Source organism: Equus asinus, chromosome 25, assembly GCF_041296235.1.
Source record: "Equus asinus isolate D_3611 breed Donkey chromosome 25, EquAss-T2T_v2, whole genome shotgun sequence".
Taxonomy (NCBI): domain Eukaryota; kingdom Metazoa; phylum Chordata; class Mammalia; order Perissodactyla; family Equidae; genus Equus; species Equus asinus.
Window position 1 is genome coordinate 32,722,397 of NC_091814.1, and position 15,782 is coordinate 32,738,178.

The window sequence follows — 15,782 nt, forward strand, 5'->3', positions numbered from 1 at the left end:
CCTCCCAGAATCACCCATGAAATTATCCTTTTTGAACAAAGGAATTTATGTTTAAACGGGTTTAGATCTGAAGTGATAGTTGCCCAAGAGCTTGGACAAGCTTAATTCCAACTGCTGGGCTGCTGGAAAGACAAGTAGAAAAGTGAAGAGTGCCAGCTTGCTTTCATACATTGAAAAACCCCACTTAACCAGTTTCCCCTCCATTGACTTTAAGCTTTTTAAACTGAATTTACTGGTTGTTTTACAGTTGTGAAGATACAACCTTTTTCATAATTGAAAGAGATTACAGAGGACAGTTTATGTCCTAGTTTATTGGTGATTATTTTACCCGAGTTGGCGTATGGGGCATATTAATTCCAAATAGCTATTAAATCAAACAGAGGTTAAATGGAAATATGCCAGAACGTTAGCAGTGTTGGTAAGAAAATGCATGATATTTTTTATGCTATCAACTTTGCTGTATTTTCTAGATTGTTTTATATTGAGCAGGTGTTATTCTCAGAGTGAAAAATGATCATTAAAAATGCCTGTCAAAAATATATATGGAAAGCAATAATGATTGCTGAAGGACTGTAAGCTAAAGATTACAAGGAAACCAGAAATCATGTAGAATGATTTGCTTTCTGCAAATATGTGGCTTTAAATGCTAATTAATTCTGACTAAGAATCTGCTAATAAACAATCTGTAAATCACATGTGATTTCTGGATAGGTGTTACTGTGGCTCAGTTCTCCACAACGCATGACCGTCTCCCTGTGGGTAAGATGCTCTCTGAGGGGAAGTGTACATTACTGACTTCACCTTTATCCTAAACCCAGAGCATTCCCTCGGTGCTGGATTGCGTACGGTGGTGTTCCAAGAAAGACCATGCGTACCTTGTCCTTTCTCCAAGGCTTCACCCAAGGCTGTGCATTGAAATCTCCTTGGTCTACTCCAGACCCAAGGAATATGGATTGTCCTGGCTTTCTCCAGGATATCACACATAGATGGTAGTGTGTGTCGATGGAAATAATCCATAACCAATCTATAAATGAAAATTTGGGTGAGTTTATTCTGAGCTAAAATGTGAGGACCATGGCCCGGGGCCTTTCTTCCCGAAGGAAAAAAGAGCACCAAAGAAGTGGAGTGTACAGAGTGGTTACATAACCCCAAAGAGGATGTTTCACATATGATTGAAATGTCCCTTTTACAATAGTTGAGAGACTGCTTTGTCGGCACAGTGATTGATGGACACAGCAGGTAGTGGGTCTGCTGTCTCGAGCTGGGTGGTCATAGGTGAGCTGGGTGGTCAAAGGTGAGTGCAACAATCAGTTCCTCGACTAAGGAAAGATGCTTATCCTTAAGGAAATGCCAATGTTGGGGAAGATGCACCTTTATCTTAAGGGTGTTTGTTCTTGCCATAGTAAATGTTTAAAGCAGATATATAATGCATGCTCAACAGCCACATCAGGCCCTTTGGGAAAAAACAAAGTCAAGCCAAATTAGGGTTACACCAAATGGCTTCCTCATATACTCCCATATATCCTATTGCTTGCCATTTCTATTTGTCATGTGGAAACCGCTGCCCTTGACACATGGAGGGTAAATGCATTTTAGCAGGAGGGATAAAGGACCAGCGGTCATGGGAAAGGCAGGCCTGAGAATTCCATATCTAAGCTGATCAGAAAAAGCTGTCTGGGCATACTTCAGGGAGTAGTTTGGATTTTTGAGTTGATGTCTTGGTACTTTGTACTACTCCCATGCTACTGTTCACATAATTCCTTGCAGTAGATGCAAGTTTGTACTTTTATTTTTTTTTAAAGATTTTATTTTTTCTCCCCAAAGCCCCCCAGTACATAGTTGTATATTCTTCGTTGTGGATCCTTCTAGTTGTGGCATGTGGGACGCTGCCTCAGCGTGGTCTGATGAGCAGTGCCATGTCCGCGCCCAGGATTCGAACCAACGAAACACTGGGCCGCCTGCAGCGGAGCGTGCAAACTTAACCACTCGGCCATGGGGCCAGCCCCTGTACTTTTATTTTTGCTAGTAACTTTCTGGAAGGCAGGGAGCATGTCTTAATCACCTTTCTATGACTAAACTGTATAGAATCAACCTTCAACAAACATTTGTGGTAGGAGTGAATGAATGAGTGAATGAATGAAATGAGGCAGAAAGGACAAGGAGGGAGAGGATTAAGGAGAAGCTATTTGGTCCTTTATTCAACAAATAATTGTTAAGCCTACCATGTGCCACTTATTTGGATATGTCTGGGAATACCACCATGAGAAAAAAAGATACTTGATTTAAAGCTGTTCCTGAGCTTGTCACTTGCCAGATTTGTGGTTTGAGCTACTTGGAGTGAGGAGGAGAGGTGGTCTGCCTCTGGGACCCCTGCCTCCCTTTCCTTCTTCTGGGCTCCAACCATGTCTCCTGTGTTGGGTGGGGAGGAGGGCGAGGGAGTGGTTATGCTCCTCTGATGTACCTGGTGCTGGGATCTCCTTGTCCTGGCAGAAGGCCATTCCAGTGGGTACTGGTAAGATGCTCCAACTAGTCACCTTACTCAGTGTTCTGTGAACCAAGCAGAACTGGGAGAGTAAGGCTTCTTTCTGCCCTGCCATCTCTCTGCACTTTTCCTTTCTCTTGCTCTGGTAGGGGCAGAGCAGATCAACATGTCCATAGCTTGTCCACTTGGGGAATGAGAGGTTAGTCTACCCTTCTTGCAGACATGCCCAGTCTCTGTGATGAAGTCTCTTCATCTCTCCTCATGTGACAGCCCTCCCCACAAAGCCGAGAACTTAAAGACTCCAAGGGGTCCCTTCCTCTTTCATCGTCCCAGCTTGGGCGTTGGGTGGGGTGTGGGATGGGGGAGGTGGTTGGTGGGAGCAGTCATTGCTCCATCTCCTAGTCTTCCCAGGACAGGGTTGTGGGGTGTCACCCCTTTATTTGCAGATTCCTTTAGAAAATGAGTCCTTTCTGCTCCCACTTTGGGAGGTCAAGCCTGGTGGAGACTGTGCGCCGTTTCTCACTGGCACCTTAGTGAGAACTGTTTCATCTGAACAATGATCCTGAAGCCAGGTTGAAGAGGGCAGGAGGTGACAGTGGGAGGTGAGGAAATGGCAGCCACAACTCCTTGAAGAAGTTAAGCTGTGAAAGGAGGAAAGACAGCCTAGGCAGCTGGTGGAGAGGATGGTTTGAGTGGGTATTTTTGTTTTTCTTTTAATTGGATGAACTCGTACTTAGCCACCAGAAGGTCTTGAGTGCCCTTTAGACTTAGAGAAAGTGGTTTCAGTTAGGTGGAGAGAAGCAGAGTATGATTGCCCGGGGAGTGAGGAAGCAAAGGCAGTGAGTGCTGCCTTAGTAACCCCGGAGAGCAATGGTATTCTCCTGTGAATCTGTCGTTAGAGAAAACCTTAGAGGTTGGAAGAGCGAGGGGGGTTGTGCTTGAGGAATCCTCCTTACTCTGGGATGGCCAAGAGAATAAAATATATTTCCCTTTGTAAAAGAGGAGATGTTGGAGAAATTGGCATAGTTTTTTTTTAATTAACTACCTTTATCGGCTCCAAGAAGCTCTTAACGGGTACTCTGGTTTGTCAGGCTGTATGGAGGGCTTAGTATTTGGTGTAAAAGAAGCTGCAGCATGCCTGAAATTAATCAGCTGCATCTTTCACATTAATGGAAGTAATATAGACTTCTCTGGAATGACATAAATTTCCACAAAGCCCAGAGCCCTATCTGTGATCTCAACGTAGGCAACTGCAAGGAGGGACATATTTCCTTTTAAATTGTTGGAGTGTTTCACTGAGCTGTGGGGCAGGAAGGAGCTGTCACGTTTGATGAAATGTGAGCATTTTTGGTATTGGTGTTTTATCATGACTGTGGGAAAATTCAGTGAGCCCAATCCTTGCGCATCTCATAGAAATCAAAGGAATGACTTTCAGGAAACAGTAATCGCAACTCACTTATGAATAGCTTCAGAGGAAGACCAGTGGCTGGAGTTGTTAATGTGACACTCGCTGCAAAAGAAAAAGGAAAAAGTGACCAATCTGGGAAAAGAGATTAAAGAGGAAAACAGCTCTATTTCATTTTAGATAATAGGGCGGCCTGTTTAAATTTAGCTTAGTTTAGTTTTGGCAAGAAAGTAAAAATGATTAGTGATGTTTGTTTTGATTCTTGCTGACTGAGGCATTTTTCATTTTACCCAGAAATGTAGGCAGCCCCACCTGTTTTATGAAAGTATAATGTAATTGCTTTACCTGCCCCTCTGTCCTCTTTTAAGTTCCTCAGGTTGGGAATAGCTTTAAGTGATGCAGGATGCCATCATGACTTTTAAAAGAAAACCTGGAGCCATGTCTGAAAGATTAAGTTTGTCAACTTTTTTTTTTCCATGTCTGAAAGATTAAATTTGTCAACTTTTTTTTTTTGCAAGTTTTCATTGCACTTGCACTTATACATTTAAAAATCAGAAAAATATTCACCTGTATTTTCTTCTTTTCTATATGTTATATTTAGCTATTTAATCTATTTCAAATAAAGATCCTAACCTTTTTTTCTAAATAGCGAAATAAATGTTCTTTACCATCACTCCATTTTATTGTAAAGACCATGTGTGAGCGCATCAGAGCCTCTACTTTTGTCCTAAGGAAAATGTCTTGATACCCTGTCAGGACTAGGAGAAATGGAGAGCATGCCAGTGACACTTCTTAGGCAAACAGAAAAAGGCAGTGGGCCCCTGGCAAAGGCCCTAAAGCTGTTTGAGAAGATCTCTGGAGTTAATGTGGTCATGAGAAGATAAATTCCTTTCCAAAAGTAAACAGATGCTCCTTATAGAATGGTGTTCAGTATACTGCAGATTGAGTCTCCTACAAATGCTAATGTTTGTATGAAGCAGCATGTACCCTTTTGAAGCATGATTTTGTTCTGGGCAGAGAGAAGGTAGAATGGGACAGCCGTTCACTCTTGTAGCGTCTTTTGTGCATCTTCTGGAGTCCGATCCTTGGATTCCACGGGGTCAGGAGTGTCTTTGAATTGCCAGAGGGCAGGGAATTTCAGTAATGTGTGAATTAATGGTTCACTGAATTCTGAAATGAGCAAGACTCTTTTTGGCTTTCCCTTGGTGACACACCATACCTGACCCATTCATAAAACTAGCCCTACAGCAGGATAGAAGTGTTGTTTGGGCTAAAAAATGGTGTTTTGAGCTTCATGAATTACAAGGTAGCTTTTACTCACCTTTGTTTTGAGAACCACAAAGTCTACCAGCACATTTGCTAGAGTTAATTGTAGCATTCATGGCGTTGATAAAGAGGTCTGCTCACCATCATTCGAAGTTTGTCTTAGATTGTGTGATGTCTGAAATGTTCAAAAGAATCCACCTTGTATCTTTAAGAGGCCAAGTAGTCAAATGAAGGATTAATTTGGGCTAAGGGACTCCTCCTGACAACGAGAAGGAGGAGAGCTAGCGATAAGCCTGTCTCTTTCCCATATCTCATTAGGACCATTGAGACCTGTTTAGGCTCTGAGCGGCTCTGGAAACAGAAGTTAACCAGAAGCTGGGCATTTGGTTCAGGGAGTAGGAACCAGATGGGTATAAGAAGATAATTAGCATCTATATTCAGTCTAGCAGCTTAGAAACATCTAAAATACATGCATGAAGCCATTCTGTATATTTTTATTAATAAATACAAAAGAAAGATAAAACTGTTGTGTATATATTTCTGAAATCACACACACACAGAGGTGATAACTCCAAGGCAAAACACCTGATTTGTTACATAAGATGTTGAACTTTTTATTTTGTAAGTATAGGTTGGAAGTCAATGTTTGTTTGTCTAAGTAATTTCTAATAGTGTTGTAAAAACCAAATGAGATGATTAAAAAGCTGCTCCTACCTGAAGTGAGCCTAAACTCTGCATGTTTGCAGCCCTAGTTAGGCGCTGATGATTATCTCTTAGTGGTGACCAGAGAGAAGTGGCACCTGGGGTGGGGGGGCCACCCAGTCTCTTTTGTCCCTGCCTGCTGCAAACTCACATCCTTTGAAGCGACTGCGGTATCACAGCATTCTTTTGTAAACCCTCCTTCCATTCCACCTGTGATATATGAAAACCAGTAGCTAATGATCTGTGTGGTGTTCCGGTAACAGAGTGTTTTAAATAAAAAGTGAAGAAAGCCAGATTCCAAAGCAGGCCCACAGAGACGGCGAATGGAAAAGAGGGCAGGGCGCTGAGAGAGGCTAATGCGCGTGCGCCCACGGGCCTGCTTCCGTTCCCCTCCTTGCCCCGCGCATAGTCAGTTTCCAAATCCCCTTGAGTCTGTCTCCTTAACATCTTTCACATCACCCTTTCCTTTCTGTTTCTGGAGAAAGGATAAGCACCTTTGTCTGTAATTTGGGCTTCTTACCTCACAGAGCTGTACTAAGGTTTAATAACATATGCAAATCACTCAGCTCTGTGCCTGGAAACAGAGGGGATCAATAAGGGCTAATTTTGTCCCTCCCCTCCCCCACTTCACCTCTGGAATCAGAGTAACGGGGTTTGAGTCCTGGCCTCTCTCCTACCTATGTGACTTTAGGGAACTCACTAACCCTTTCTGAGCCCTTGCTACTTATCTGTAAATTGACTGCTTATCTGATGCTGTCACTCCCTACTCAAAACCAGTCAGTGAATTCCTTTCCCTTCGGTCAAAACCAGACTGTACCCTCATGTCCTCAGCCCACCACATTGGGTCTTCAGGCTGCCTTTCCATCTTATCTTACCATCATTCCCCTTTGTGGCCCTGCCAGATGGGACCAGGTGCTGCTTTCTGTCCCTCCCCCCATTTCCTGGCTTCTTTCCTTTGCTCATGCCTAAAGTGCCTGCTCTTTCCCAATATCCAAATCTTACCCCTCTCAAGTCCTTCTCAGATGCTGCCTCCTCCATGCAGCCTTCCTCTTTGCCTCCCAAACTTCCTGGATCACAGGAATCTGCCAGGATGTTTTAGACCCCAAGCTGTACGCCTGGAGATGTAGTGGTTTTGAGTGGACCCCAGGAATCAGTATAATTACCACTCACCCCAGGTGATGCTGATGCTCAGGGAAGTTTGGAACCCATAGCTTTAAACAGAGTTCATTTTGCACGTGTCATACATCCCTCCTAAACAGTGAGCTTTTTGAGGGTAGGGTCTGCTTCATCTCTGTATTCCCCATAGTACCCTGTAGTGTCTCATGTCTAGAAGGCCCTTAAAAATGTTTGAATGAATACATTTTAATTTTCCAAAATGTAAAAGAGCTTAGTCATCTCCTTTTCATTTAATCCATTTATTTATGCAACCAATTAAGTGGTCTCAGCACTATTCCAAGAGCTGGGATGAAAGCAGTAACAGGGTAGACAAGGTCCTTGCCCTTGCTTGGCTGGCGTTCCAGTGGGTGAAGACAGAGTATAAACAAGCAAGCAAGTAAGCCAGCACCGTAACTTCCATGATGTGATGGACGGGGCAAAGTGGGACAGCCACTTTTGATAGCGTGGGCAAGAAGGGCCTCTTTGAGGGAGTAGGTGGCACTGAGCTGAGAGGTGAGTGAGGGGGACAAGGCAGCCAGAAGAAGATCTGGGGCTATACTTTTGTGGCCAAGGGAAGGGCAAGCACCAAGGCCCTGAGATGGGGAAGGACATGTCTGAGGAGTGGAGGGAAGGAAGCCTGTGGGGCTGGAGGGTAGTGGAGCAAGGAGTCCATGATGAGTCTGGAAGAGGAGGAGACAGTCAGTCTGTGAAGAAGATTGGATTCTATTTTAAATGGAATGGGAGCCATTGGAGTGTTTTAAGTAGGGGAGTGACATGATCTGATTTATATTTTTCAAAACTCACTCTGACAGCCTTCGCTGGGAATTTAGTGAAATTAGGACTTTTGAACCTCAGGCCAGTCCTTGCCATGCAGGGAAATTTCTTTGACAATCAGCTGCCATGAAAGCTATTCTGGATTGAGTAACAATAGCCCTAAACTATCCTTTAATTTCCTTCTGTTTATGTTTGCTTAGTGTATTGTAAAAATGTGATTATGTGTGTGTACATTAACTTGGAGGCAGTTAAATGATGGTGGAACATGGCAGTAGGCTCTTTCTAGAAGCTGAGGCAGCTGGAGAGAGTTCGGGTTAGCACTGGGAAGTTCACTCGGGCTGGAGGTTTGCATCTTATGGTGACAAGTAACCATCTTGTCTTTGAGCTCTCTGTAAACCCAGGCTCTCGCTCCTTCACTGGCGCTTCATCTGTGGGGTCGCTGAAGGCCCAGTCCTCAGTCCTCAGTGCTCTGACTTGGTGCTGTTCCCCTTGGATGTCAGCCATCCTTAGGATAGGAGGCCTCTTAACCCCACAGTGCTGGTTCCCTCGCTGGGGCTGTGTGAAGTGGACCTCCATCTGGTGCGCTCATGAAAGCTGTGACCTAATGTGTGGGTGTATGCTCCCCTTTCTCGTCAAAAACTGAGTCCCCCTTCGGAGCTTCCCCCATCACACTCACTGTCCAAGACAGCATTTCTTGTCCCCCAGACTCAGACACTTGGAGTGATTTGTAGTCCTTTTCTTACCTTTGTAGAATTTTAGAATGGAAAGGCTTTGATGATTATGCCCCACATTACATTAATTTTCAGTTCTTAGATTTCTCAGTTTCACTCTTGCTGCAATCTTAGTGCTACTACCTTTGAGGAAAAACTTTTTAGAATTATTCATCTTTGTGACTGTCCTATATTGGGTTTGTTAATTAGAAAATCCAGATTTTAAAAAAACCCCAAAACTAAAAGAAACCCTCCACGCTCTGAGAGTTGAAATGCGTAAGTCACTTTCCACCATGTATAGCTTCTATCACTAAAGATGTTCCAGTGAATAAATGTATCTTTTAAAAAATTAAAAAGAGCCGCTGGTAAATTAATTGAGAAAATTTGCAGTGTAGAGACATAATTTTAAGTGTAAAAAGCTTTGAGTCAGGGCTGCTGCAAAGCAGGACAGGCTGTAAGATCCATGATCTAAACCAGTACAGATGGGTCATTTACTAGACAGGACATTTGTTAAGTAGTGGTGGTGGTTTTGCCTTTTCTTTTTGAATTATCTTCTTAAGCCCTGGGGTTCTTTCTGCCTTATGGGGCTGCCACACCAAGTGAAAGCCAGAAACTTCCTTTCCTTCCTTGAAGAGTCTCAGATCCCCCTTTCCCTCAGTTTAGATTCTACTGAGAATGATGTGTGTGTGGAGGTGGGACCTGGAATGCATTGTGGTGAGCCTGGCAGCAGTAACATCCAGCTTTGAGAGGCAGAGGTCCCAGGGTGGAGCCCCTCGCCCAGCACTAGTGATTGGGAGCCCCTTGCCCTGAGCCCGGTGGCAGGCATAGCAGGATCCCCATTGGAGCAGCGGTGGTATAATTTGTCAACAGTTCCTGACTGCATGGCTCCAAGACCCTCTCTCAGAGATTGTGCAAGCTGCTGATCCTTCTTTAATACATTCCCTTCGTATTAAAACTAACTAGAGTGGGTTCTGTTATTTGCAACTAAAACACCTGAGATAGTTACTTATCTGATGTTGTTTGGGGTGTCAAGCTCAGTAGGGGGAGCACACGATCTGTAGTTGGCTTTGCCCATGAGCTGCATGGATGCCACACCACACCAGGATTCAACAGACTTGGAGCTGTTTTTGCATCAGTAACAGAAAAGCCTGTAAAATGGAAAGGACGCTGGATCAGATACAGAAGACCATGACTCTGGTCTGCCTTACCTCTTTCCTGCTGCAATGTCACTTCTCCTGTTTGGGCCTTAGTTTTCTTATTAGTGAAATGAGAGAATTGTACCAGTTCAACTCTGAGGTCCTTCTCGATCTCGGCAGCCTCTTATGAGCAGCTTGGGTGTTTTTAATATTAGAGAGCAGCTTTTGTTGTCCAGTCTGTGCTGTCTAATCCAGTAGCTACTAGCCACATGTGGGTCTTTAAATTTAAGTTGATTAAAATTCAATAAAATTACAAATCAATTCCTTAGTTGCACTAGCCACATTTTTTTTTGAGGTAACATTCGTTTCTAACATTGTGTAAATTTCAAGTGTACATCATTATATTTCGACTTCTGTATAGACTGAATTGTGTTCACCGCCAAAAATCTACTTGCCATCTGTCACCGTACACATGTGCCTCTTTACCCCTTTCGCCCTCTGCCCGCCCCCTTCCCTTTTTGTAACCACCCGTCTGCTCTCTGTATCTATGTGTTTGTTTATCTTCCACATATGAGTAAAATCATACGGTATTTGTCTTTCTCCATCTGACTTATTTACTTAGGACAACACCCTCAAGGTCCATCCATGTTGTTGTAAATGGCAAGATTTCATCTTTTTTATGGCCAAGTAGTATTTCTGTATATATATCCACACACCACATCTTCTTTATCCATTCTTCCGTTGATGTGCACTTAGGTTGCTTCCAGGTCTTGTCTATTGTGAATAACAGCACTAGCCACGTTTTAAGTGCTCAATAGCCGCATGTAGCTGCTGGCTGTCATATTGGACGGTGCAGACATAGAACATTTCCATCATTACAGAACATTCTCTGGGCTAACACTAGTCAAGATGATAATGTCATTTGTCTGCTTCCCTTGTGGACATGCTGGTGTTCTGTTGTATTTCTACCTGCCTACTTGAATGATCAGCAGCCACCTTATTAGCCATTCTGCTTGCCCCAAAGGAACTCCTTATCTACCATTTTTCCCCATTGCCCCAACCCTACTCTTCCCCCCATCTTAGGGAGTGGTACCCCACCCATACCAACCAAGGGAGGAACTTTGGGGTTATTCTGGAAATGTCTTTCTTCCTCATGCCCCGCACCCATTTTGGTCCCTGAAATTTCATCTTTTCCTCCTATTAAATATTAACTGAACGTGTCCTTTTTCCTCATTTCTGTGCTGTACACCCCCTCATCTTTTACTTGCTTTTTTATTGTGAATCTCATCTTTACTTGCTTTCTCATTCCAGTCTGTCTCCTCAATCCACCCCCATGGGTATTGAATCAAAACACAGTTTACAAACAAACCAACAAAAGGCAGTTTTAATTAGCCATTCTCCTCCCTTTCCATTGTATGTTCAGTGCCTTTTTCCAGACTCAACAACTTTTACCCCCATGAGCAATCTCCTTAAACTTTTCTGTTCCATAAACAAGCCTCTCTTACTCATTTTCTTCTTTCCTTTTGTTTGCTTGCTTCCCTCTTCCTGCACCTTCTCAGCACCAGTTCAGTGTTCACCTCTTTTGCAAAGCCCTGGCTGACTTCCTGGAAGAGTTCTGTGTCCCCCACCCCACCATAGTGTGTTCTGATGTCTTATAGGCCACAATCAGTGGCTTTGGGCTCGGGCTCTGGCATTGTACTGCCTGGATTTGAAGGCTGGTTGCATAACTATTGACTATATGACCAACTTAAAGCTCTGTGCTTTACTTTCCTCATCTGTAAAATGGGTATTAGTAAGAATATCTTCTTCATGGTGGGTTTTGTTTTTTGAGAGTTAAATGACATAATATACTTAAAGTGCTCAGCATAAACACTTAATAATTGTTAGTTGTCATCATTATTATACTTTCACTTGGTACCTTGTTCATTCTCTGGGATGTTAACAGACTGAATGGCAACACCAGGTTTTTTTTTTTTAATAGAGAAAATGCAGGATTCTATTTTCCCTTAGGTTTGGTGATTTACATGCAAGTTTCCTGAGAACCAGAACCATGAGCTTGCTTTCTTCTGCATTTTCCTTTGAGCACCTGGCAGCGGACCGTGTGTCCATAGGATGGACATGAATGGGTAGAGTTGGCTGTAGCCCACACCCAAGCCAGCTCGCCATTTACTTACTGTGTGATTTTACCAGCAAATTATTTAATATCACTGCTTCAATTTCCCCATCTATGAAATGCTGCCTTTAGGAGGAAAGTCACGCACTTCAAAAATATGAGTTAAATCAAGCACATAAATACCAAATGGATGAGATCAATTATTCTAAATGCATGAATCCATTAGTTTATTCATCAGGTAGTTTTAGAGTCTACTATGGGCCAGAAGCCCTACTCAGATAGTAGTGAGCAAAAGAGAGACATAGTTCCTACTCCTGTGGAGCTTATGGTTTAGGAGCAGAGAGGTGTTTGTCAGAGATCATACACATATCTGGAAAAGTATAGCAGCCAGTAGTGCCAAGGAGAGACCCGTGGTTCTGCAAGTGTTTGTCACCTGACCCAGGGGTGAGGCAGGAGCTGGCCATGGGGAAGGTTCCCCCAGGAGGCAATGCTTGGGGTGGAAGTTAGAGAAGCATACTCAGAGCCCTGTGGTGGAGGAACAGAGTACATTCCAGGAGGAAGGATAGGAATAAGGTCCTTGTGGTTGGAGTACAGAGTGAGAGGGTCACAGTGAGACTAGGAGATTGTCTCAGGCCAGGCCATGCAAGGCCTTGAATTCCATTTTAAGAATCAAAGTTAGGCTTAGATTCTAAGCAGTAACTTGGAAATGGCTGACTAAGGAGTTTTCTGGGGAGGTGAAGCTGTAGTTAAAAGTTATATATGTTTAGGTATCCTAGCATGTCTAAAGTCCCTGCTTAGACAATGGAGCTGACGTATTGAAGGGAAGAAACTTTCAATAGAAAATGCATAGTGTAGCCTATTAATATACTAGAGTGGAAGGATCCCTTGTGAGGAACACTATCACTAATATGTCAATAATAATACCAACATTTGCAATTATGTACACTTCTGTATTAATTAGAGCAGATTCATTTGCATCCAGATACCCTTTCCTGAATGAGAAAAATGTTTTACAGTACCATCAGTGAGCTGGGAACCGGGCACACTGGACTGTGGGAATGAGGAGTTAGTGATATACTGGAAAATGGGTGTGATGCTAGGAGTCAGTGTAGTGATTTGCTTCTCCTTCATTTGTTTTGGGGATTGTTAAAATCCCAGTGTGCTCATGGAAATATGTTACCCTTTTTTTTTTAAAGATTGGCACCTGAGCTAGCATCTGTTGCCAATCTTCTTTTTTTTCTTCTTTTTCTTCTTCTCCCCAAAGCCCCTCAGTACAATACATAATTGTATATTCTAGTTGTAGGTCCTTTTGGTTGTGCTATGTGGGACGCCAGCTCAGCATGGCTTGATGAACAGTTCCATGTCCGCGCCCAGGATCCGAACTGGTGAAACTCTGGGCCACTGAAGTGGAACATGTGAACTTAACCAGTCGGCCATGGGGCTGGCCCCTGTGTTAACCCTTTGAACATCACCTATTAGTAAGTTCAGCCTCAGAACCGTGGGGATGGTTCCAAATGCTGGTCAGCGTAAAAGATGAAGTTCTGTTGCAATGAGGATATGTGCTGTTAAGCTGGTGTACATCAGACAGGACACTGAAGGAAGCAGGCTATGAAGAATGGGGTCGACTTGCTCTGGGGCAGGAGATGCTAGGGCACCAGCCTAGTACCAAGAGACTGGTATTTGATGAGAGTTGTGTAAAATTTGCTTCCTAAGTGTAGTGGACATTTGCTCCATATTCAGGTGACTCAGTACCTTTTGAACACCCTTCTGGCTTTTGGGGAATTTCTGGCCTTATGAACTCTACCTCCTCAAAATACAAGTCAAAAGCCACTTTCTGGGTCTCCCTCGCAACTAGTGCCAGAATGTGTGCCCGGCTCTGCCACTCAGATGCATTAAAGGGGCAACTTTGATTCAGAAAAGAGTTAGGAGAAGAGGAGGGCATCCCACAGAAATGTTTCTGACAAGGTTGGTAGAGAGACACGCAGCTTTCAGATGCAGCCCGGACAGGGGTTCCCGGCATTTGTGATACAAGCCACAGCTGTGCTGGCAGTGGCACCCACAGGAGGGTCTGCCGAGCAGTTTCGTGGAATAATCACCAGCCTGATTCACAGGCCCACCCAGATATTCTGTGACCTAATGTCCTTTAAGAAATTCCTTTTCTGCTTAAATTAGCTTGTGGTTTCCATTCTTTGCAACTAAAAACTCTGAATGATATAGCAGACTATGTAAGTGAGCTTGGCCAAGGCAGTAGCCAGCTCTGTTCTCACAGCGACTCAGCGCTGAAGAGGGACCACGGGAATCTGGAAGTAATTGGATAAAGTTCAATCCTTTCGGTGCTGCCAATTCAGGTGTTTTGCTGTAATGTGAGGCATATAAACTTGAAAAACCTCAGGTCATATAAAATTGCAGAAAAAAGATAACAGGACTTATGAAAAAATTGAGTTGGGTAGATTATTCAAAACCTATGCAACTCTGTCCAGAGCACTAAGAAAAATAATAAAAATCCTAATAAAAATATTAGCATAATTGGAAAGTCATACTGAGTTCCTAAGAAATAACTCTTCTAGTAAGTATCAGCCTTTACCTTAGAGGAATGGTACCTTGATGAAAGGGGCTGTAAGGAGGGGTCGAGGCTGCTGAGTTCTGGAGACGAGGGCAGAGGGAGGTGGAGGAAAGCACTTGCAGGCTTTGCACAGACTTGAGTGATGACTGAGATGGATGGTTCTGGATCCTTGTTTTGTGGTGTGCTTTTACACAGGACCTTGGAGAACTGTGCCCTCTCAGCTTCTAAGACAGAGAGTGTGGCTCAGCTAGGCCAGGAGGAAAAAGGGGCAGGACGAATGGGTATCTGGTACAGTAACATAATCAGCTCAGTTCATGAACTTTGGATGTTTTATTTGGGGGCTAAGTATTAACATGCTAAGGAAAACATATAAGCTGATACAATTTCTGTTTTATAAGGACATTGTTCTCCTGTTCACCAATTACATATGAACTATGGTGTTTGAAGAAACATTTATTGTAGTAGACTAGACTGTATTTGAAAGTGTTCTGTAAACCTGAAACAGTGGCAGACTCTTGGCTGGTAGATAAAGGGATTGTGGTCTTCAGCTGGTCCCCAGTGTTGTTTAAGAGGAGGAACCCCAATAGAAGCGTAGACTCTCTTATCGCTGTAGGCTACAGAGAGGTGGAATAGCATAGCAGTGAGAGGCACAGGCTGTGGAGCAGACCACTTGGGTTTGGACCCCTACTCTACCGCATACTAGGTCTGAGCTCTGGTTTTATCATTTGTAAAATGAAGATAATTATGATACCTTAGATTTGTTAATGCACGTAAAATACTTAGGACAGTTCCCTAAGTGATGGCTCTTGCTGTTGACTTCTCATCCATCTGTCTACAATACTATCTGCTTTAAGGATAAGGAGAGAAAACTCACATGAAGTGCTTCTTATGGGATCTAACACATAATAGGCATTCAGTCCATATTTATTGAATTTGAATCTGATGAGAAATATCCACGTGCAACCAAAACTGTTTCCTTTCCTCCCCCTAAGTCAGTGTGGAAACTGCTTTGTGGCAATGGTGGGATGATCTTTATTGAGAGGTCAGATTCAGGAGCACATTCTGGACTGGCAGGCTGTAAATCCTGGGTGTTTTGGAGTAATGTGAAATCCCAAGGGAAGGTCGGACCTTCACAGCAGATCCTGAGGAGAAAAGAAGAGCAGTTCGCTGCCAGCCTGGTTTCAGTTGTGACCAGGCCATTTAAAATAAAAACACTTTACAATCTGAAAGCCCACAGCATCTGTTTCTAATTGAAAGGTTATTTGTAGACAATGTGTTTTTCATAGAGTGACATTTGTATGTGTTTATTAATACACTGAGTCTATTGCAGTGAAATCCATTTTGGAAATGAGAATAGATAATTATTGTTGAACCTTTTAATCATTTTTTAAGCAAAATAATGAACTGGAAAGCATTTAGCCGGGGAAGTGCATCTGATTACACAAGCGAATTATTCAGTTGGGATGAGATGCAAAT

At 43.3% G+C, this 15,782-nt stretch overlaps 1 protein-coding gene across 28 annotated transcripts in view; it reads left to right on the plus strand.

Moving 5' to 3' along the window:
• Positions 1 to 15,782, plus strand: part of HHAT (hedgehog acyltransferase) — a 317,507-nt gene that overhangs the window by 168,980 nt on the left and 132,745 nt on the right. Inside the window, exon 10 of one of the 28 annotated variants that reach the window (XM_070497296.1) lies at positions 9 to 120. The exons of the other annotated variants lie outside the window; for them this stretch is intronic. Within the exon in view, the coding sequence (XP_070353397.1) occupies positions 9 to 105 (97 nt within the window). The 3' untranslated portion in view covers positions 106 to 120. Of the gene's footprint in view, positions 1 to 8; positions 121 to 15,782 lie in introns of those variants that run through there. 28 annotated transcript variants of the gene reach the window in all.